General features: G+C 46.8%; 1 protein-coding gene across 1 annotated transcript in view; it reads right to left on the bottom strand.

The window, feature by feature from the left end:
- LOC126138580 (uncharacterized) overlaps nt 1-23,617 on the bottom strand; it is a 687,542-nt gene that overhangs the window by 563,285 nt on the left and 100,640 nt on the right. Inside the window, exon 2 of the mRNA XM_049915221.1 lies at nt 1,848-2,382. Coding sequence (XP_049771178.1) covers nt 1,848-2,382 — 535 coding nt within the window. The remainder of the gene's footprint in view (nt 1-1,847; nt 2,383-23,617) is intronic.

Below are 23,617 nucleotides of genomic sequence, written 5' to 3'. Positions count from 1 at the left end.
GCCATCCAAGCTCTGTTTGACGCAGTGCCCAGGCGTATAAAGGCCGTTATTACGGTCAGAGGTGGTTGTTCTGGGTACTGATTTCTCAGGATCTGTGCACCCATATTGCGTGAAAATATAATCACATGTCAGCTGAAAGTTTTCGAATGAGAGATCTAGTTATTTCAATTTACCTTTACAGTTCACGACGTATACCTCGTGGGAACAGATGCTTTACTACTAGTTCCTTTCAAACTGGAACAAAGGATCCATCCTTCAGACTTTCTCAGCGAAAATGGTTGTTATATGTTTTTGAGTTTACTTAGTCTTCACTGAGAATTGAAAATGTCCTGGACACCTGATAACGTCAACTAGATAAGTCGTCAAAATATCGTGTACAGAGAAAGTGACAACTCGGATGAAAACCCAAAAATTTGCATGTATTGCCGACAAACATGTGGCCTTAACTGACGATATAAATGTTAACGCAGTTCGCACAGGTTGGATGACACTTCAAGAATGCCGCAGCCACCGGACCAGCAATACGATTCACCACCTCAAGAAGTAATCAGACTCATGGGTGGAAGAAGGGGAACCAAGAATGCTGTGTAGTAGATCTGTAGAATTGTTGGTTTCCCTTCTTCCAACTTTGAGTTTGATTGTTTCTTGTGATAACGAGTCGTGTTGCTGGACCGATCGTTGCGGCAGCTGCCTGGTACTGGAACACTGCTGGCAAAGCGCGCTGCAGGACCACAGTCCGTCGCAGAGGTTGGCTGAATTTCCACAAGCCGTTGTACAACGCTGTGCTTCCATGGTCAACTGCTTGACCAGAGGGGCTACACTGTCACGACATAGCTGTGCATAGCGACTATAAATATTCGCCACTCGGCCATTAGAATTCACACGATGACTGCTTCCAGACTTCAGACTACAGCTGATTCTGTCTCCACGGTCCTACGTGCGGGCCAAGCAGCTATGTAGCTCCAGCTTCAACTACCAGCGTCATCAGCCAGCTGTCACTAGACCTCATGGCTTCTGATCTCAAGCCGGTGGCGCCAAGGGAGGATCTCCTACACGGTGTCTTGATCTGGCACTACGAGCTTCTCCGAGCACCCAGAAGAGTTGTCGCCAGTGGTGGCATTGGTGGAGAAACCCCCAGAGGAGGTTCAGGGGCGTCTTGTCGTCGGGTCCTTGTTTTACCTTTCTGTTCCTTCAACTGCCTCCACTACTTTCGCATCAGTGAATTCATGAGTGGGTGGAATTGACAGGCGGCACCAGGACCCCACGTCCGGGCCCCGCCAAAGCTGCCCCCGCTACCTCATTACAGGCCATTACATTTCCTCTGGAGCACACTACTGTCTCACCTTCGCAGTGGAATCTAAGGTCCAGAAGCTATAAAGGAACAAATTCGACACGATCCCAACACGTTGCGTGAAAACGACAAGTAGGAAACTAGTCGAAACGTTGTATGAACGGGATGCCGTGACTCATAACCCGAGAAGATTGTATCAGAGTAAGATCATTGTCCATGAACGGCAAAATTTCTGGTTTATATAACATAGTCGTTCGGGACCTTTGTCAATAAAGTTATAGATGAAAGAAGTAAGTCATCGATCCACTAGTTTGCTAGACATGAACAGATTTCCACAGTGTGCAGACTGCAGGATCTTGCACTGAATAGCCACGAATCACACCTACACACAGCAGTTTTACACTAACGCTTCTTGTGTCCCAAAGCGAATGAACACGTCTGCCCTTAAGGAGAAATCCCACCACTACCGCTGTCCCCTCCCCTGTCTGAGTAGCTACGGGACAGGTTATTTCGTGCACAGTGTGTCTGGCAGCCGGCGCTGCGAGTGGAGACTCACCTATAGCGGACTCGGTGCGGATGAGCCCCTGGGTGGAGACGTTGCTGCCGCTGCCGCTGCCCGCGGTGGCGCTGGCGGCGGCGGTGGGCGGCAGCTGCAGCTGCAGCGGCACGGGCAGCGGCGACGGCGGCTCGCGCGCCGCGGGCGCCGGCGTAGGCGGCACCGTGCCGTCGCCGCCGCTGCCGCCCCCGCCGCCCACGGCGCGGGCGGGCCGGCCGCCGCGGCGCGAGCAGCGCAGGCTCATGGTGCGCGTCAGCACCGCCTCGTCCGCCTCCTCCTCCTCGTCGTCCTCGGCGGCGGCGGCGAAGTCTGCGATGGCGCCGCTGTCGTGCGCCGAGCACTCGGCGCTCTGCTGGTGCTGCTGGCGGCGCCGGCGCTTGCGGTCCTGCCGGCTGTCCAGCAGCAGGTGCACCAGCTCCTCCACCAGGTACACCGTGAAGAAGCCGGCGCAGAACGCCAGGTCCGCCAGCGGCAGGCCCTCGCGGCTCTCCCACAGGTAGCCGCAGCTCTCCAGGTCCCTGAAGCTCTCGCGCACCTGCCCGACGCACGCGTTTCTCACATGTTTTACCGTCAAAATTTAACATAAATAATACACTCCTGGAAATTGAAATAAGAACACCGTGAATTCATTGTCCCAGGAAGGGGAAACTTTATTGACACATTCCTGGGGTCAGATACATCACATGATCACACTGACAGAACCACAGGCACATAGACACAGGCAACAGAGCATGCACAATGTCGGCACTAGTACAGTGTATATCCACCTTTCGCTGCAATGCAGGCTGCTATTCTCCCATGGAGACGATCGTAGAGATGCTGGATGTAGTCCTGTGGAACGGCTTGCCATGCCATTTCACCTGGCGCCTCAGTTGGACCAGCGTTCGTGCTGGACGTGCAGACCGCGTGAGACGACGCTTCATCCAGTCCCAAACATGCTCAATGGGGGACAGATCCGGAGATCTTGCTGGCCAGGGTAGTTGACTTACACCTTCTAGAGCACGTTGGGTGGCACGGGATACATGCGGACGTGCATTGTCCTGTTGGAACTGCAAGTTCCCTTGCCGGTCTAGGAATGGTAGAACGATGGGTTCGATGACGGTTTGGATGTACCGTGCACTATTCAGTGTCCCCTCGACGATCACCAGTGGTGTACGGCCAGTGTAGGAGATCGCTCCCCACACCATGATGCCGGGTGTTGGCCCTGTGTGCCTCGGTCGTATGCAGTCCTGATTGTGGCGCTCACCTGCACGGCGCCAAACACGCATACGACCATCATTGGCACCAAGGCAGAAGCGAATCTCATCGCTGAAGACGACACGTCTCCATTCGTCCCTCCATTCACGCCTGTCGCGACACCACTGGAGGCGGGCTGCACGATGTTGGGGCGTGAGCGGAAGACGGCCTAACGGTGTGCGGGACCGTAGCCCAGCTTCATGGAGACGGTTGCGAATGGTCCTCGCCGATACCCCAGGAGCAACAGTGTCCCTAATTTGCTGGGAAGTGGCGGTGCGGTCCCCTACGGCACTGCGTAGGATCCTACGGTCTTGGCGTGCATCCGTGCGTCGCTGCGGTCCGGTCCCAGGTCGACGGGCACGTGCACCTTCCGCCGACCACTGGCGACAACATCGATGTACTGTGGAGACCTCACGCCCCACGTGTTGAGCAATTCGGCGGTACGTCCACCCGGCCTCCCGCATGCCCACTATACGCCCTCGCTCAAAGTCCGTCAACTGCACATACGGTTCACGTCCACGCTGTCGCGGCATGCTACCAGTGTTAAAGAGTGCGATGGAGCTCCGTATGCCACGGCAAACTGGCTGACACTGACGGCGGCGGTGCACAAATGCTGCGCAGCTAGCGCCATTCGACGGCCAACACCGCGGTTCCTGGTGTGTCCGCTGTGCCGTGCGTGTGATCATTGCTTGTACAGCCCTCTCGCAGTGTCCGGAGCAAGTATGGTGGGTCTGACACACCGGTGTCAATGTGTTCTTTTTTCCATTTCCAGGAGTGTATTTTGCATTATTTGTCAATAAAACCACTGATCAACATAACAGTATTCAATATCCAGATCTGCAAAGTGTTGCAGCATCCCGATACGACGTCTAGGTGTGTTGCTACTGTCACTGCTCTTGTATCGATTGTAAAGGCACCCCTGACGGGCAAATGAAACTGTAACATTCCAGCGACGTTTTTCAAGTCTCAAACATCATGTAGACTGCAGCGACTAAATAAAATTTGGGCGAGGGTCACGATTCGAACCCACCTAACGAGGCACATGCGCTAGCCACTAGGCCATCCTAGCACACATTTCTAGCATGCCTTGCTCCTCAGTCGACATTCCCATGCACGCCACAGCCTCAAGGCTTGAGGAGAGAGACATGCTAGGATAGTCCACGCAGTCGGACAAAGCCCTGCGCCAGGGTGCCATAATGGAGATCTGGGTTCAAATCCCGGCCTTGATACAAATTTTCATTCGTTGCTGCAGGATGACTTCACTGTTTGGTCCTGTCCTTCAAATCAATCTCTCTTTCTCTCAATTACTTTGACACAAAATGTATATAATATATAATTGACACAAAATGTATAATTGACAAAAATGGGGATTTGAAACCTGAAATTTTTCGTCGAATTAAACTGGGTTGGAGGGCATACGGTAGGAATGCAACAGTTCTCAAATTTAACATGCCAGTCTGCATAAAGAAGAGAGTTTTTGATCAGTGCGTCCTACCGGTTTTAACGTACAGGTGTGAAACTTGGACTTTAAATGAATTTTTCAAAAGGAAACTTAGAACTGCTCAGAGAGCTAAGGAAAGGTCAATGTTAGGTCTCACTAAGAAAGATCGACAGAAAAGTGAGGACATTCGAGCAATAAGAGGAGTAAAAGACATTGTAGAACGGGTTAAGACTCTAAAATGGCAGTGGGCAGGAGTCCCAAAGGAGAAAGAAGACCACCAGAGAGACCACTTGATCGCTCGGATAAGGAACTCAGGAAAGTTGCGGACTTCAACTGGCAGAAGATAGCAGCGGACAGAGATGTATGGAAAAAGCTCTTAAAAATGTATTTAATAACTTAAAGAGGCTACATCTTGAATAAGCTGAATTAGCTGAACAATAAATAAATAAATATATACAATTCTTGAGACGTAAAAGGTCTCCTGAACAATGTACTTTCATTTGATTCCCGGGTGTCAGGCAGGATCCCCATTTCGATCAATGCTGGCATGCTATTCCGATATGGTTGGAGAGTCTGCGCAACGCTGTATAGTATTCCGTACAATTGTCCAAAGCCGCTGCGCCAGAATTGTGTAGTGGTTGACGCATCTGTCTAACGAGCAGGATCCCCTGACGTCGTTCCCAAGCATACACACTGTTGGACAGAAGATTAGTAATTACGTGCAGGAATAAAATTTCCTTAGCATTTGCCAGGTACGCAACGACGGCATAATCGATATTAACACTGTAAGTTCCAAAGTACAAACTGACAGGGAGCTTATTAACTTACAGGTGCGAGAGAAGACGCCAGGAGACACCTGATTCAGTGATTAGACAACGGTGGCAAGCGGACGTAACACTCTTCCGTTACGAGACTACTTGTGGCAACTCTAGCTAGAGATGACACACGAACGCCTTGCAGACTAGAAACTTTGCATAAAGGACGGCCTGAAGTCTTGAAGCTAAACGTTAGGCCAGCCAAGAGCGATGGTGGGCTCAGACTATAAGAGCACATTCCGTCACCCGAAAAGGGGGGGGGGGGATGGAATAATATCATCGACTGGTGCAAAATCCTCGCCTCCCTTCCACTCAGCCGGCCGTTGTGGCCGAGCGATTCTAGGCGCTTCAGTCCGTAACCGCGCTGCTGCTACGGTCGCAGGTTCGAATCCTGCCTCGGGCATGCATGTGTGTGATGTCCTTACGTTAGTTAGGTTTAAGTACTTCTGAGTCTAGGGGACTGATGACCTCAGATGTTAAGTCCCATAGTGCTTAGAGCCATTTGAACCATTTTTGAACCTTCCACTCACTCTGAGTCAGGCCAACCCTACTGCATCACGGATACCGATGGAGGATCAGCCCTACTAGCTGCAAGATGACCTGGTGAATGCAACGAAGTATCTACAACCACCACCAGTTTGGAGTCCACCGCTACGAGTACGCTATCTGTATGTGGACAGAACTTAAAGTCACAACAGTGACTTACCGAGGATGATAGCCGGGGTGATCTTCCAAGAATGAAGAACCAATCTGCCCACCAATGAACTGTTTAACATGGGAGCATTAGTCACAACAGTGACCTACCGTGGATGAGGACTGGAACGATCTTCCATGACTGAAGAACCAATTTGCCCATCTCTGAACTGTTCAACATGGAAGCATTAGTCACAATAGTGACTTACTGGGGATGAGAGCTGGGAAGATCTTCCATTAATGAAGACCCAATCTACGTGTATGTGAACTGTTCAATATGGAAGCAGAGCGCCTATGCCATCATTCCTGCCAATACCAGTACCACCTATAGGTTGCCCTTCATGTCGCTGCTCGGATGTGATTTGACTGGATTGTTTTGGGGAAGAGACCAAACAGCGAGGTCATCGGTCTCATCGGATTAGGGAAGGAGGGGGAAGGAAATCGGCCGTGCCCTTTCGATGGAACCATCACGGCATTTGCCTGGAATGATTATGGGAAATCACGGAAAACCTAAATCAGGATGGTCGGACGCGAGATTGAACCGTCGTCGCTGCTCGGCCTTCCACAACTGACAACAGGTGCATGCAGATTTCTGGGGCAGAGCCTAATTGGAGCTCCATGCAATGAGAGCACTGAGTCTCAGGCAGACGTCCACAGCCAAGGTGAACTGCAGTGAGGCGCCGGTCGCCGGACCCTCCTACGGCAGGTCCGAAGCACTGACCCCCAACAACGCCAGAGCCCAGGTGCTGATGTGCTGCTCTGCACCTGTGTGCAAGTCAGGCTCAGCTAGGACTGTGCTAGGCAGCCCTGAGAAAAAGACAGATTGGTTGTAAAACTCTTGCTAATAAATTGTTGTTAATTTAATGATATCCCGTTAGTCCAGTGCATTCCACAGCGCTCCATCATCGCACCTCTGCTTGTCTATCCTACACTCACAAGGGAGACTAGCATCAGGCGGGCTCCTATAACGCAGTTACCATAAGCGCTACCAATGTGCAGAATACCGCACTTGAAAGGGTTGCATGATTTCAGTTAAAAGTAAAACACGAGTCTGTGGAATAGTATCTACGACTTTTCACTCAAAGGAACTGTGGACTGAGTGTTCCAGAATCGAAGTCGGCACTCGAGTAGGCAACAGAAGGATAGGTACAGCATCCATAGGAGACGATTGTTGTTGTTGTTGTTGTTGGCCGGCCGCGGTGGTCTAGCGGTTCTGGCGCTGCAGTCCGGAACCGCGGGACTGCTACGGTCGCAGGTTCGAATCCTTCCTCGGGTATGGGTGTGTGTGATGTCCTTAGGTTCGTTAGGTTTAAATAGTTCTAAGTTCTAGGGGACTTATGACCTAAGATGTTGAGTCCCATAGTGCTCAGAGCCATTTTTTTGTTGTTGTTGTTTTTGTCGTCGTCGTCGACGTATTCAGTGCAAAGACATGGTTTGATGCAGCTCTCCATGCTACTTTATCCTAAGCAAGCCACTTCATCTCCGAATGAGTACTGCAACATACATCCTTCTGAATATACTTACTGTATTCATCTGTTGATCCACCTCTACGATTTTTGCCCACGACTCTTCCCTCCAGTACTAAATTGGTGATCCCTTGATGTGCCACAATGTATTCTATCGACAGATTCCAACATGTCCTTTAGTCAGGTTGTGCCACAAATAGCGTCGCTAACAGGAGTGGTACCAGTGTGCTGAAATTTTCTAGTCAATTTTGAAGTATTTTTAACAAACCAATTATGCTAATGAGAATATTCGTGTATTTAATTGTTACACAGCTACTTTTTATGTCTTATTCTATCACGAACATATAATTGATGACTGAATAGCAGTTGCTATGGGAAAGCGTGTTTGTAATGCTAGCCATTGGGTTATTACGTTAGCTTATTAGTTAACATTTATAAAGCTGGTTTTAACGATCCCCATATCCATAGGGTATTTAAATTGCTATTTTTAGAAGTTTACAGTTAAATGTACATACGTTTTTTTAAAAGTGAACGTTCAGATCTTAGCATACGATATGTAAGTCGCTCCCCTTTGTCCGGCACTGACGAAGTGCGGCTCATGCGCGCCCTCTTTCACGCTGCTTAACCCGCTGTTGCTCAACTATCAGCAGCGGTTTTGCGACTGGGATCAGCACACCTGTTCCAAGCGTCATCGTCATCATCAGCCGGATGGGTGTCGGAACATCATTTTAACGTATATTCTTTGTACTCTTTTCTGAGTTCCATATGTAAATGAGTAGTTATAATTCTTATCTTTACAGTGCACTATCTGAAGACGGCCTATTACTAAAGGCGAAACTCGTCATATTCTTAACAAATGGCTGTGTGACCGAGGCAGTTTCCTTACTAATTTTACTTAACTGACAGGCCGCTGTTTCCCGATAATGTTATCTGAAACAGACAATTTTGTCGTTACTCTTTTAGAAAAATCTGGACTCATTGCAAATAAATTTATCTGGATGCGTCTCAGCCTGTTTTTTCGTTCTATATACACTCCTGGAAATGGAAAAAAGAACACATTGACACCGGTGTGTTAGACCCACCATACTTGCTCCGGACACTGCGATAGGGCTATACAAGCAATGATCACACGCACGGCACAGCGGACACACCAGGAACCGCGGTGTTGGCCGTCGAATGGCGCTAGCTGCGCAGCATTTGTGCACCGCCGCCGTCAGTGTCAGCCAGTTTGCCGTGGCATACGGAGCTCCATCGCAGTCTTTAACACTGGTAGCATGCCGCGACAGCGTGGACGTGAACCGTATGTGCAGTTGACGGACTTTGAGCGAGGGCGTATAGTGGGCATGCGGGAGGCCGGGTGGACGTACCGCCGAATTGCTCAACACGTGGGGCGTGAGGTCTCCACAGTACATCGATGTTGTTGCCAGTGGTCGGCGGAAGGTGCACGTGCCCGTCGACCTGGGACCGGATCGCAGCGACGCACGGATGCACGCCAAGACCGTAGGATCCTACGCAGTGCCGTAGGGGAGCGCACCGCCACTTCCCAGCAAATTAGGGACACTGTTGCTCCTGGGGTATCGGCGAGGACCATTCGCAACCGTCTCCATGAAGCTGGGCTACGGTCCCGCACACCGTTAGGCCGTCTTCCGCTCACCCCCAACATCGTGCAGCCCGCCTCCAGTGGTGTCGCGACAGGCGTGAATGGAGGGACGAATGGAGACGTGTCGTCTTCAGCGATGAGAGTCGCTTCTGCCTTGGTGCCAATGATGGTCGTATGCGTGTTTGGCGCCGTGCAGGTGAGCGCCACAATCAGGACTGCATACGACCGAGGCACACAGGGCCAACACCCGGCATCATGGTGTGGGGAGCGATCTCCTACACTGGCCGTACACCACTGGTGATCGTCGAGGGGACACTGAATAGTGCACGGTATATCCAAACCGTCATCGAACCCATCGTTCTACCATTCCTAGACCGGCAAGGGAACTTGCTGTTCCAACAGGACAATGCACGTCCGCATGTATCCCGTGCCACCCAACGTGCTCTAGAAGGTGTAAGTCAACTACCCTGGCCAGCAAGATCTCCGGATCTGTCCCCCATTGAGCATGTTTGGGACTGGATGAAGCGTCGTCTCACGCGGTCTGCACGTCCAGCACGAACGCTGGTCCAACTGAGGCGCCAGGTGGAAATGGCATGGCAAGCCGTTCCACAGGACTACATCCAGCATCTCTACGATCGTCTCCATGGGAGAATAGCAGCCTGCATTGCTGCGAAAGGTGGATATACATTGTGCATGCTCTGTTGCCTGTGTCTATGTGCCTGTGGTTCTGTCAGTGTGATCGTGTGATGTATCTGACCCCAGGAATGTGTCAATAAAGTTTCCCCTTCCTGGGACAATGAATTCACGGTGTTCTTATTTCACTTTCCAGGAGTGTATTTCGAAATAAAGAGCTGATGTATGACTTGTTGGGGTGTGTAATTTACTTGTGGAAACTACGGTCTACATGAAGTTGTTTTCGTTACTAATGTTTGTAAATGACTGATTCTTTCCTGAGGGAATGCTTTCTAACAACTTTAAGCGTGGTGTCGACAACCACAGAAGTAGGGTATGTACCACGTATTTTAGCTTGCCGCCTTTTTGTTGCCTTAGCACGCAATCCGTAGCCTATCATACAGTCAGCAGTAATCAGACACTTGTGCAGACGGCAAGTTTATGCAATAAGCAGTGGTGAACAGAGACGTCGGGTTCGCGCCACTACAGTAGTCAGTCCTCTGAGTTACTTAAATGCTTCAGGTATAAGGTTTTTTACGAAGCTAAATCTGTCGTAATTGCTCTCGTCCCAAGTCCATCAAGCATTGTCGCCAAGGAATACAATACGCCAAGCAGTAGCTACATTCTTAATATAACCTCACTGGTTGCACGTCTGTGCTTCAATTAAAATGCCAAGAACGTTTTTCCTTTTCTCCTTATGAGTGTGTAGGGAGGATCAGTTACATTAGGAAAAGCGGATGCTAATTAGTTCTGGACAATATACAGTGGTGTGCAGAACCTAAGGTCGAAAGTAACTTTCGGATGATAGCTTGACGTAACTTGGACCACACATAGAAAGTATATTATAGAAGGTAACTGAAAGAATACTTTTATTTAAAGAGAATAATTGCACTGAAGTCACCGCGATTTATGATGGTCCACCGGAAATTACAAAAGGCGGGAATTGGTTCTTAACAGGGTGCGTGATTATCACCCACGCTGGCCACAAAGTTCTTGTGGCAGGGCGTTCCACTCCTCCACCAGCGCGGCTGACAAATCCTGGGTGGTCGCTGGTGTACGTGGAAATGCGGCAGTATGTCTTCCCACACGTGTCCACGTATCCCGTATGTGCTCAGTGGGTTTCAACTCGAGGTAATCAGCAGGCCAGTCCACTCGACGAATGTCCTCTTTTTTTCCACCTGCACAGTTGATGCGCTGACACGTTGTTACCTATAAAAATGAATCCACGACCGAATGTACTGTATCTGCGGCAGCAGAGACAAAACTCGAACAATATTCCGCAATATGCTTTTATTGGTCAAAATCAACAACGTTGCTGATGGTGACAATGTAGTCGAAACAAAACACAATTTAGGCAAGAAACAAAGTATGGATCCTGTTGTAATGGAGAATTCGAACGTTTTTACAACACAACTTTTAGTGATGTGAATCTACATGGAAATGACATAATTACAACGAAAAGTCACAGTCACAAATCCAATAAGAATTTCCTACTAGAGACAACAAAAGATAACTTCTAAATTTCCCACAAGAGTCCATCGTAACACACATACACTTAATTCCAAGTTCTGTTCTGATGTAGAAGACGTAGTCTTCCGTAGAGACGTCCTTGAGGTCGGTTTTCGGCGTGAACTGACGTCCGGTGCTGGTTCTAGCCTTTAAATAGTAGTGGTCAGCCAATCAGATGTTGTTGTAGTAATACTTCCTGCAGGCCATCTCGAACTCCCTCTGTAGGAAGTAGTACGCGGAATGTCTGTTTCCAAAACATCCGATGTTTACCATTGCTTACGCCTTTGGGCATAGGATACCCCGGTCCTGTGTCATGTTAGATGTGTTGCCGGCCTGCAGAGGCTACCTTGGTAATGGCGTAACAGATCCCACTTCGGATCTTATAACAGAAGAATAACAAAATAAAATGTCTTCCTCGCGAGTCTCTCACTCCAGAAAGTCCACAAAAAAAAAGACGGAAACAAAACTACTACAAAGTGGTCGGCACAGCATTAACACAAAGCTGTCCAGGGAGTCCACATCACCATTACACGACACCCTTGAGTCACAGTCCGAAGCTACCACTCCTGACTACCCGGGACTAGCAGCAGACGAGGCCGGGGTAGCAAATCGCTGAAAGTCCGGGTGGCTTGTCAAACTGCCCTCTGGCTTTTTTTTTCCCTCTAGTAGGTTAAGGTACAGCGTCACCGGCAGATCTCGGTCTTACTGTCTCGATGGAACTGTAAAATTGCCCGATCCTACAATGACATCATCCCGATGACATTATTAGAGTCCACGTTTTAGGTGTGGCGGTGGGACTTGATGTCTTGTGCCACCCTCTGATAGTGTAAATTCAAGGTAGCAGGCAATAAGGAACACAACTAGGTAGGTACTGATTAGAGTCCTGCATGACCGAGTAAGCGAGCACAAAATACGAGGTGGGGCGAGCACACCCTAACTGGATAGGCTACCCGCACTAGTTCTTGTGACCGAGCATAGAAGCCGTGACCGAATACGTAGCACATAACTTCAAACACATTACACGTGTTATTATCCGTGTGAACCTGCAGCGAGTACGGGCTTCTTATTTGTGGCGTGTCTCTCTCTGTAATCATGCAACGCGAGGAAGTCAGTGTAGTAAGACGTAAGATTGAAACCAATGTCTACACATTAAAGAAACGGGAAGGTCTAAAAAGCCAAGTATGGAGTACATTTCTGTTGGTTGTAGATGAAAACATTGCGTGTACTGGGTACGTATCGTGCATAAACTGCTCCACTTTATTGTTTTTCCAGTCGGGAACCACTCATTTAAAGAAACACAGTTGCAAGAAACCTCACAAAGATCGTTTCTTTGGCCGTCCTTCCGTTATCTTAATATGCTTGAAATAAGTGAAAAGCAGGAAATCCTTAACAATGTGCGACAAATGTGTGCTACGTACGTAGTTACAACATTCAATCATTAACATAATCGTTTTTGCATAATTAGTGGAAAGTGTATTATAGAGAAACGGGAATGTTGTGAGTCGTGTAATATTTCATTAACGTAAAACATCTCGTTTTTATGGGAACGGGGGTCGGGTTGTTTGGGGGGAGAGACCAAACAGCGAGGTCATCGGTCTCTTACGGGAATGTTTCGATGATTTCCATATCAGTTTTGTATTACTTGTCTCTTTTGTTTATTATCATAGATCCTTCAAGTACTGTGTCATCACCACCCAGAAAGAGAGCTCGTTTCAAGGAATGGAGGAACAACAGATCATCCGCAGCAGATGAAGTAGATCTGTACATTTTAATGCACCCCGGAGATGATGATGACATCTTAAAGTGGTGGAGCAGACATGAAACAGATCTGCCAGGTTTGGCTGCAGTTGCAAGACGTATTTTATGTATCCCAGCAACAAGCGCACCTAGTGAAAGGTGCTTTAGTGAAGCCGACATGTTACTAACAAATCGCCGCAGCCAATTAAATCCGGAACGCGTTAGTGATTTCCTGCTGATCAACAATAACTATAATTTTGTTTATGTTGCAAACAATTGAAACGTATGACAAGTTATGTCTGTAAATGTTTAATGTTCTTTGCATGCTTTCTTTATGAAGATGGTTGTCTTCTAGATTACAGGGAAAGCACTTATTTAATGTTTCCTATGAATGAAAGGAAAAATATCTCTTTTGTTTGGAAATGAGACTCGTCTTCTATCCGCGGTTGTATTGAAATATCATTTTACTTTTCAAGTGCTTTATGAATTTAGCTGTGTCACGTACCCGTTCTTGGAAATGTTACTTTTGTATTAGAAGAGAGAGAGAGAGAGAGAGACGTTGGATTTGTACAGTACAGTACAGTGCAGTGCAGCGAGCCGGGGCGAGGCGAGCTGAGACGTCAGCGGTGACCGGTCATGCTCGGTTATCCGCGTGTCCGGAATCCGGACAACAGGCATGGGGCGAGTACGTGACCGAGCCGAGTCGTGTGGGGCCGGACACGAGCGGCTCGGTCCCCCCGTCAACAGGCGAGCCGTGACCGGTCAAACATGGAGCGTTGCAGCACTCTAGTACTGATACTGGTGGACGTATTATGGACGTCACATACTGAGTGGCCGTATAAAGACTGACACCTTATTAGTGGCAGTAACAGGGCTGTCGTTAGCCATGGTCTGAATCTGATTCCTCGAGGATGGTGAGAGGAACAAGGTGGTGGTGCCAGTACTGGGGAGTCGGGGTGCCAATATGAGGTAAGCCGGTGGCCGTGTCGCGCAGGGCATCCACTTTGTCATAGAGACGCCAAGCCTTCTCTCGAATGGACGTCTTTAGAGTTACCGTGTTTGTTTCATCACGGAGCGTAACAACCCTCGTGAAGGGAGGAGCATGCAGGCTGCGTCGAAGCACCTTATTCTGCGGGCGCTGGAGTGTCTGCATCTGGGAGGCACAAACAGTGCCTCATGCAGAGAAGCTGTAGGTGAGGGAAGTGTGGACAACCATCCGGTACAGTCGGAGCTTCGTTTCCAAGTTCAGTTCCCTGCCGTTGAAGAGTGGGTATAACGCTTTTATCAGCTTCTGTCCTTTTTGGGTGACATATTTTGAATCTCGATTGAAGAGCAGTTTTTTTATCCATCAGGGCACCTAGATATTTGGTACCCGGGGACTATGGGTCCCAGACCCCTGCAATAGTGATGTTGTGGCGCAGAAAGTAGACTGCCGTAGTTTTAGCGGCATTGAGGGCACTCTTGTCTGATCGACAGCAGATGGCAGTCGGGTCCACCTGCCTCTGCAGGCGAGCAATGAGCTGGTCCGTGTTGCAGCTGATCGAATAGAGCACGGTACCGTCGGCGAACTGCGCCTGGTGGTAGTGTGGGATGACTGACATATCATTAACATAAAGAGGATGGGAGACAACAGAGAGCCTTGAGGGGTACCCATCGACATATGATGTAAGCTGAGCGTTGTCCTTGCTGAGTAACCAAGAAGGTTCTGTCGTGGAGGAAATTATCGACGATCTTGACATAGATGTGGGGGATGGTCGTTGGTGTCAGCATTTTGTACACAAGATTGTCCTGCCATATCTTGTTGTACACGTTTCGCAGGTCCAGGGAAACCGATAGCGTCGAAATGGCTGAGTAAAAGACCCTGCTGACATGCTCTGTGGTCCTAATAAGTGGGAAGCGAATCCGAACTGTTCCGGACAGATCGTCCCAGCCACCGCCAGAGGCTCGGAAAAGTGGTGGAGGATCAAAGATTTTAGGACCTTTACCATGGTATTCAGAAGGCTAATGGGCCTGTTGTTAGTACCTGCTGGCCGGCGATGGGCTGGCTTATAAGGCCGGTTGGCGGATTCATCTTCTGGGACTATTTTCGATCACCACGTCACTGGCGTGGGAGAATAGTCCGCTTGTTTATCGCGACCTCTGGCGAAGCTGTCGATCCGCAGTGCTCGGGTAGCGGGCCCTGCCGGCCGTTGGCAGAGACGCGAGGCTGTGTTATCATCTCCGGCAGCGACCTCGGTCGTACTGTAAACATCTGCTTTGGTTTCACTCCCTGTGATGACGGCATCCCGCATCTATAATCCGTCATGCGGGATGCCGATATCGCATGCGGACGGGACGGACGCTGCAGAATGCGCCATTCTAAAGACAAGGTTCCTGGGCGCTTGTTTTCCCACCCTCGCCGTATGAGGGTACGTCCAGAATCACTATCCGGACTGTATCTGCTCTCATCCGGGATGAGTACGCGACCCGACTCCTCGTTGGTCCTATCCCAATGCTCTTAGCACCGGCGCAGACGGTGATGCCGATGTGCGGGTGTCAGAGGAGAACAACGTACCGGTAGTCTGGAAAAGAGACCGACACTACGCAGTCGCCGTGCCGCTGCGGAGTGTGGGATTGCGTGCCTTGCAGACCTGTTAAATGTGGCTGAAATTGCACCTGCAATTTGCCGTGGGTCCCTTCTTGCCTGTTGCACAGTGTGTCAGTCACCTGCTGCTGTGGTTGACCGTGCCGGACCACTTCCTCTCCTTTGGACAGAAGTGCCAGTGGTTCACAAAACACCCCGTGCACGTTAAACAATGCTGTGAGCAACACCAAACTGCTGTGTTGTCTCCGAGCGATGTTATAATGACGAACAAAACCAAAATGCACCGTAACTGCTCACTGATTGACACACACTGTCTTTTCTCTTTCCTACAGCTACCTCGTGTTGCACTATACTTAGGTTAAACTCACGCTATGCGTCGTCCAACCTTCTGTGAGCGACTGCGGCGTTCTCTTTCACTTTTATCAGTCCATCCGAGTAGTTATTATATTATGTCACTCTATCTACCTCGTCCTCCCATGATGTTTGCCAGTCGTATTCTTAAACAAAGAGCAATTATGGACACTATAAATATTTGTGAGGTAATACAGAATGTTACGTAATAGAAGTGTAAATGAAGTCCCTTCAGCCCATAAAAAAGTGATTATTTAACTTCTTAAACAACTATTGCTCATTTATTGGAGTGGTATCTTTGCAATAGTTCATGGTTAAAATGGCTATTAATGTCTTGCAAAGTTTATGAAAAAAAGGAAAAAAATGTGCTTGCATACTTAATTTTTTTTATTAATTCTTGGATTTAAACTAAAAAATCTTGTTAATGAGTTTGAGTGAATATACAGAAACAATGTTGAATTTTTGTCCCTTCATGACTAGCGACCGTGTTACTGTATTTAACAAATATGTGGTTTTTCCGAACCAAAAATCGAAGAGTAAGGTGGTACAGTTTCTTGTTCTACTCTTAAATTACGAAAAGCGACTTAGTGGCTATCTCAGTCATTAAAGTAATGACTGAGGCAATAAGTGCCGTGCATGTGCAAGTGTAAGAGGGCTGTTTAGGTTTTTATATTGGTAAAGCCACGTAGCGCTCTGTATGAAAATCACTAGCTGTGCTGTGTGCAGTCTGTGGCTGGTTTGCATTGTTGTTGGCCATTGTAGTGTTGGGCAGCTGGATGTGAACAGCGCGTAGCGTTGCGCAGTTGGAGGTGAGCCACAAGCAGTGGTGGATGTGGGGAGAGAAATGGCGGAGTTTTGAAATTTGTAAGACTGGATGTCATGAACTGCTATGTATATTATGATTTTTCAACACTATTAAGGTAAATACATTGTTTGTTCTCTATTAAAATCTTTCATTTGCTAACTATGCCTATCAGTAGTTAGTGCCTTCCATAGTTTGAATCTTTTATTTAGCTGGCAGTAGTGGCGCTTGCTGTATTGCAGTAGTTCGAGTAACGAAGATTTTTGTGAGGTAAATGATTTGTGAAAGGTATAGGTTAATGTTAGTCAGGGCCATTCTTTTGTAGGAATTATTGAAAGTGAGATTGCGTTGCGCTAAAAATATTGTGTGTCAGTTTAAGGACAGTCATGTATAATTGTTCAATGGGGACGTTTCACAAGGTGATAATAAAAAAGACCAATTTTACATCCACTAAACGCTCCGAAATAATACGATTCCTTTGATAATAATCTACACAGTTGTTTGGAGTACCTTGCAGATGTTTCGCTGGGAAGCTCTTATATATCCTCCATACTGTCCCGACCTGTCCAGGGCCATTTACATATTTTTCGAACCCAGAAGAAAGACATACGTGACCGTAGATTTGCTTCGGTCGAAGAGGCGCACGCCTGCATACAATCAAGCTACCGTAGGCAACTGCAAACATTTTCCCATGAAAACAGTGTCCTATCACACAGTAGGGTAAATACAGGGTGAGTCTCTAACTATTGCCACCTAGAATAACTCCGGAAGTATGGTAGCAGCTGAAAAGTTTGTGGAACAAAAGTTACATGGGAAAACGGGGGGAAAATTATTGAGACGTTTGTTTCTGTGCTCCCGTATATATTCTTCAGTCATATTGCTTAAAACGGAGTTTTTTTGTTTTTTTAATTTCTGCACTTCGGCATTTCACTGTACGCCTTACCAAGTATCCATAATCTTATGCACGGAAATCAATTGCAATGTTGTGGTAAACAGATTTTTTTTCATCGTGTTCAAAGTTTTATAAGACTTTAATAGAATGCTAAGCGTATCGAGACACCATAGGATACAATAAATATATAAACCAGGCATCCTGCACTGATACGTAGATGTTGATGTGTCTGAGCGCTTTGAGGTTCCTAACCCGACCTTCATGCTACTTTTCATCAATTTAAAGGCAGCTACTCTCTATTTTAGGGGACACTCTACCCTAAAACTACAATTATTTAAAAAATGGCTAATTCACATCTTTATACTGTTTACTCTTCGATCCCAACACTGTTTCGCTGTATTAGAATTACAAGTATATTTAAGAAATGTTTGAATCAGTGAATGTCTTAGGGGCTGTGGCACACAGAAAGATGCCATTTTTTTTTTATTTCTGTCACCATCAAACAGAATCACCTTTACTCCGGCCTTGGCATAAACTGAAGCTGGGGAAAACAATCTGCAAGATTTCCAGAAAAACTGAAGCGAAACAATTGACAGCCAGTCGTTGGTAATCAGTTACTTTGCCTGTTAACTCTGCAATTTCAATTTAGGGAATTCAATGAAGTCCTGTACAGTTCAGTCAACGAGCTCCAAGGAAACAGGCATTGGTTTACCACCAGATATTCCTACCACTGCACTGCTCAAGAAGACTATTCAGAAAATTCAAGGCATAGGCTATCCTTAGCTTGAAATTACAAGAACAAGCCTGATATAAGCAAGAAGGGAAAACATTATGGTGTCGGTGAATTTTAATTAGTATGTGTCTTGTAGCAACGTTCATATTTTGATAAAATGTTAAAATCCATTTTATCATAAGATTGTTTTTCTACGCTCAGTGGCAACTTATTTATCATAAATATTAACCATTTGTTTTTCTACGCTCAGTGGCAACTTATTTATCATAAATATTAACCATCTTGGATGAAATTTTTGCTGGAAGTACTCTTGATCTGTTTACATACTTGTACGCATTAATATTATTGAAAAAGTAATTTCTTTATTCTACCATCACATTCACTTATCGATAATTTAAGAAAATTTAAGGCTGACATTTGAAATAAACACTGAAAACTAATTATTAATATTTGTCATAAAATGAAGGCACACAACCTTTGAACTATGTCTTGTGAATGTACCTACGCAAACTGGCATGTGAAAATTGTGGTGTGAGTACCAAATGTTGGTTTTTAAGAATGCGATTAGAATAATTTAAAACTCGAATCCTAATTGAGGTATGGACTTCAAAACTTGGGTGTTCCTACAATTTTTGATAATATACATTATTTTAAAATTTGGTTGCTATCGGCAAAGGAGAAGAAAAATTATCTTTCTGGTTGGAGTCTTCCCTCTAACAACGCGTCGTGTAACTGTATGTCGTATCTAAGGCTAGGCGCAAATTGAGAAGCGTACAGCACGTGTGACGTGACACGACACTACAGAGCGACACGCATGTGCCGCACGGTCGCACGGTTGCAGCGCATATTGCGACGCGTACACCATACTTCTGCGCTGACTGAACCGAAGCGCGAGCAACCTCTTATCTTTCTCAAACGATTTTACAGAAACTATTCTCTGAAAATATATGATTTTTGCCTTACTTGTAGCGTTATATGTCAGCATCGTGACGAAGTGCCGATCACCTCGCTAATGACCATTCTCATTGTGATGTACACTTTTTAGTAAGACACTACGGAAAACTCAAAAAGTTTGCAACGAAAATTAGGGGTCGCTATGATTTTGCGTTTGGTGCGTATTACACCATATGTTGCTGCGTATGAAATTTAGCTAACATGCTGAATTTTTGTTTAGACTTGGGAGGAGATCTCTATCTGCCTCCGATCTCGAGAAAATGGATCCCATGTAGCGCGCTCACTTCCGATCCCACGCCCGCGAGAATGAAATACTCGCAACATCTCTCGTATCTCCTAAACTGCTCGAGACATCGAAACGAAAGTTAGGCGAATGATAGCACACAAGGAGGAGAGTGTTTTGCCAATTATTAAACACACGGAACTTTCTTATCTATGGCGATATATCACTACTTATAATTCTTTTTTTATTTATTTCACTCCAGTGACTGTAAATTTTTAAGAGTTATCGACAGCTAGCGAAACAAGAGCTTCCTAGTATGAAAATAATGATGAAATTTCTTCTTTTATGTTACTGCAAACCGATACTACGAGGTTTTTCGTAAGCTATTGAGCTATGTGATTGCCAATTACTTGTTTAATGAGTCCCTCCGTTTCGGAATTCTGTCTCAATAGCTGATGTGAGATGAGTTTGGCAAATAACATTGTGACAAAGGAAGTACAATTAAACCAGTCACCAAGAGAAATGTGGCCTTTACTCATAAATGGTGATGCTTTTTCGAATGAGAAAAGGTTAACAACTCACACAAAAACAGATTGGCAATTCTGTTGGAATTTTGGTGGAATCCCCGTAACCCATCGTATTTTTAACACTGAGCGACTCGACTGGATACTTACCAAAGGATTTTATTCCTTCTCTTGATCTGAGCAGTATTAAAATAATGACGAGCGTTCCTTCAGGCGGAATGATAGGCAAATGCCAGATACTGTTTACTCACCTAGTGCTTGCCAAACTGACAATGCGTGATCGCGAATAAAATAGTTGTTATTGAGAAAAATAAACAATTGATTTGTCGCACAAGACAATGGTCAGTGTATTGTCAGCAGCGAAGGATAATGCGCGCGACAGGAATGCACAAGCTAGCCATGTGTGCCTTGTGAGATGGAATTCGAAAAACATTGTCATGAAAGTAGATCTGCCTTTGTCAGCAGCACATTTCAACAAATTAAATATATCTAATCATAACACTCTTTTAGGATATTCCTACTTTCGTAATGATACCGACCATTTTCTTCATTTGTGTAGCCTGTTGTTGTATAATTAGTTTATTAATTTTGATAATGTCCATGCAATAATTGAAATGCTTTTTCTCATCACGGCGAACTAATTAAAACATTGTTATTTGTGACTGCATTTCGACTGTTTCTAGCTTGCAGTGGAAATACACTCCTGGAAATTGAAATAAGAACACCGTGAATTCATTGTCCCAGGAAGGGGAAACTTTATTGACACATTCCTGGGGTCAGATACATCACATGATCACACTGACAGAACCACAGGCACATAGACACAGGCAACAGAGCATGCACAATGTCGGCACTAGTACAGTGTATATCCACCTTTCGCAGCAATGCAGGCTGCTATTCTTCCATGGAGACGATTGTAGAGATGCTGGATGTAGTCCTGTGGAACGGCTTGCCATGCCATCTCCACCTGACGCCTCGGTTGGACCAGCGTTCGTGCTGGACGTGCAGACCGCGTGAGACGACGCTTCATCCAGTCCCAAACATGCTCAATGGGGGACAGATCCGGAGATCTTGCTGGCCAGGGTAGTTGACTTACACCTTCTAGAGCACTTTGGGTGGCACGGGATACATGCGGACGTGCATTGCCCTGTTGGAACAGCAAGTTCCCTTGCCGGTCTAGGAATGGTAGAACGATGGGTTCGATGACGGTTTGGATGTACCGTGCACTATTCAGTGTCCCCTCGACGATCACCAGTGGTGTACGGCCAGTGTAGGAGATCGCTCCCCACACCATGATGCCGGGTGTTGGCCCTGTGTGCCTCGGTCGTATGCAGTCCTGATTGTGGCGCTCACCTGCACGGCGCCAAACACGCATACGACCATCATTGGCACCAAGGCAGAAGCGACTCTCATCGCTGAAGACGACACGTCTCCATTCGTCCCTCCATTCACGCCTGTCGCGACACCACTGGAGGCGGGCTGCACGATGTTGGGGCGTGAGCGGAAGACGGCCTAACGGTGTGCGGGACCGTAGCCCAGCTTCATGGAGACGGTTGCGAATGGTCCTCGCCGATACCCCAGGAGCAACAGTGTCCCTAATTTGCTGGGAAGTGGCGGTGCGGTCCCCTACGGCACTGCGTAGGATCCTACGGTCTTGGCGTGCATCCGTGCGTCGCTGCGGTCCGGTCCCAGGTCGACGGGCACGTGCACCTTCCGCCGACCACTGGCGACAACATCGATGTACTGTGGAGACCTCACGCCCCACGTGTTGAGCAATTCGGCGGTACGTCCACCCGGCCTCCCGCATGCCCACTATACGCCCTCGCTCAAAGTCCGTCAACTGCACATACGGTTCACGTCCACGCTGTCGCGGCATGCTACCAGTGTTAAAGACTGCGATGGAGCTCCGTATGCCACGGCAAACTGGCTGACACTGACGGCGGCGGTGCACAAATGCTGCGCAGCTAGCGCCATTCGACGGTCAACACCGCGGTTTCTGGTGTGTCCGTTGTGCCGTGCGTGTGATCATTGCTTGTACAGCCCTCTCGCAGTGTCCGGAGCAAGTATGGTGGGTCTGACACACCGGTGTCAATGTGTTCTGTTTTCCATTTCCAGGAGTGTATGTTGTTCACATGATTGTAGTACAGTGTGTCGTATTACATTATTACATCCATATCAGAGTAATCACAGTGAAACTTCTATACTTCATATCTTGGACGCTTTTTACCAGATGCACAAAGGGATTACACCTGTGGAGATTATCTCTTTCTAAATTTTTGTAACAGATCCTACAGATACGCTAGCTTACTAGGCAGCGAGAAGATAACCTTGCTTTACTTTCCTGCCTTGATTCTTAATCACATGATTTTATAATATTCCTTGCTTCCTAATTCACTACCCTCTGTCCCTTCTTGCGACCTGAAAACATCTCGGAGGCATATGGTGCAGTTCCAGCGGCCAATGGCTCATCAGTTGCTGAAGTATACATTTTTCTTGACAGAAGAAAAACAAAACAAAACTAGTTCTAAGTTCTAGGGGACTAATGACCTCAGAAGTTGAGTCCCATAGTCCTCAGAGCCATTTGAACCATTTTGAACCATACAACAGCAGGCTACACAAATGAAGAAAATGGTCGGTATTATTACGAAAGTAGGAATATCCTAAAAGAGTGTTATGATTAGATAAATTTAATTTGTTTAAATGTGATGCTGACAAAGGCAGATCTACTTTAATGGCAATGTTTTTCGAACTTCATCTCACAAGGCACACTTGGCTAGCTTGTGCATTCCTATCGGGCGCATTATCCTTCGCTGCTGACAATACACTGACCATTGTGTTGTGCGACAGACCAAGTGTTTATTTTTCTCAATAACAACTATTTTATTCGCGATCACGCGTCAGTTCGGCAAGCACTAGGTGAGTAAACAGTATCTGGCATGTGCCTATCATTCCGCCTGAAGGAATTATTTTAATACTGCTCAGATCAAGAGAAGGAATAAAATCCTTTGGTAAATATCCATTCCAGTCGCTCAGTGTTAAAAATACGATGGGTTACGGGGATTCCACCAAAATTCCAACAGAATTGCCAATCTGTTTTTGTGTGAGTTGTTAACCTTTTCTCATTCGAAAAAGCATCACCATTTATGAGTAAAGGCCACATTTCTCTTGGTGACTGGTTTAATTGTCCTTCCTTTGTCACAATGTTATTTGCCCAAGTCATCTCACAGCAGCTATTGAGACAGAATTCCGAAACGGAGGGGGACACTAAACAAGTAATTGGCAATCACAGAGCTCAATAGCTTACGAGAAACCTCGTAGTATCGGTTTGCAGTAACATAAAAGAAGAAATTTCATGTTTATTTTCATACTAGGAAGCTCTTGTTTCGCTAGCTGTCGATAACTCTTAAAAAATTACAGTCACTGGAGTGAAATAAATAAAAAAAGAGGTATAAGTAGTGATATATCGCCATAGATAAGAAAGTTCCGTGTGTTTAATAATTGGAAAAACACTCTCCTCCTTGTGTGCTATTATTCGCCA

The sequence above is a fragment of the Schistocerca cancellata genome, chromosome 1, assembly GCF_023864275.1.
Source record: "Schistocerca cancellata isolate TAMUIC-IGC-003103 chromosome 1, iqSchCanc2.1, whole genome shotgun sequence".
NCBI lineage: Eukaryota > Metazoa > Arthropoda > Insecta > Orthoptera > Acrididae > Schistocerca > Schistocerca cancellata.
Note: the sequence above shows the minus strand (reverse complement) of the source record. Positions and strands in the feature narration are given on the sequence as shown.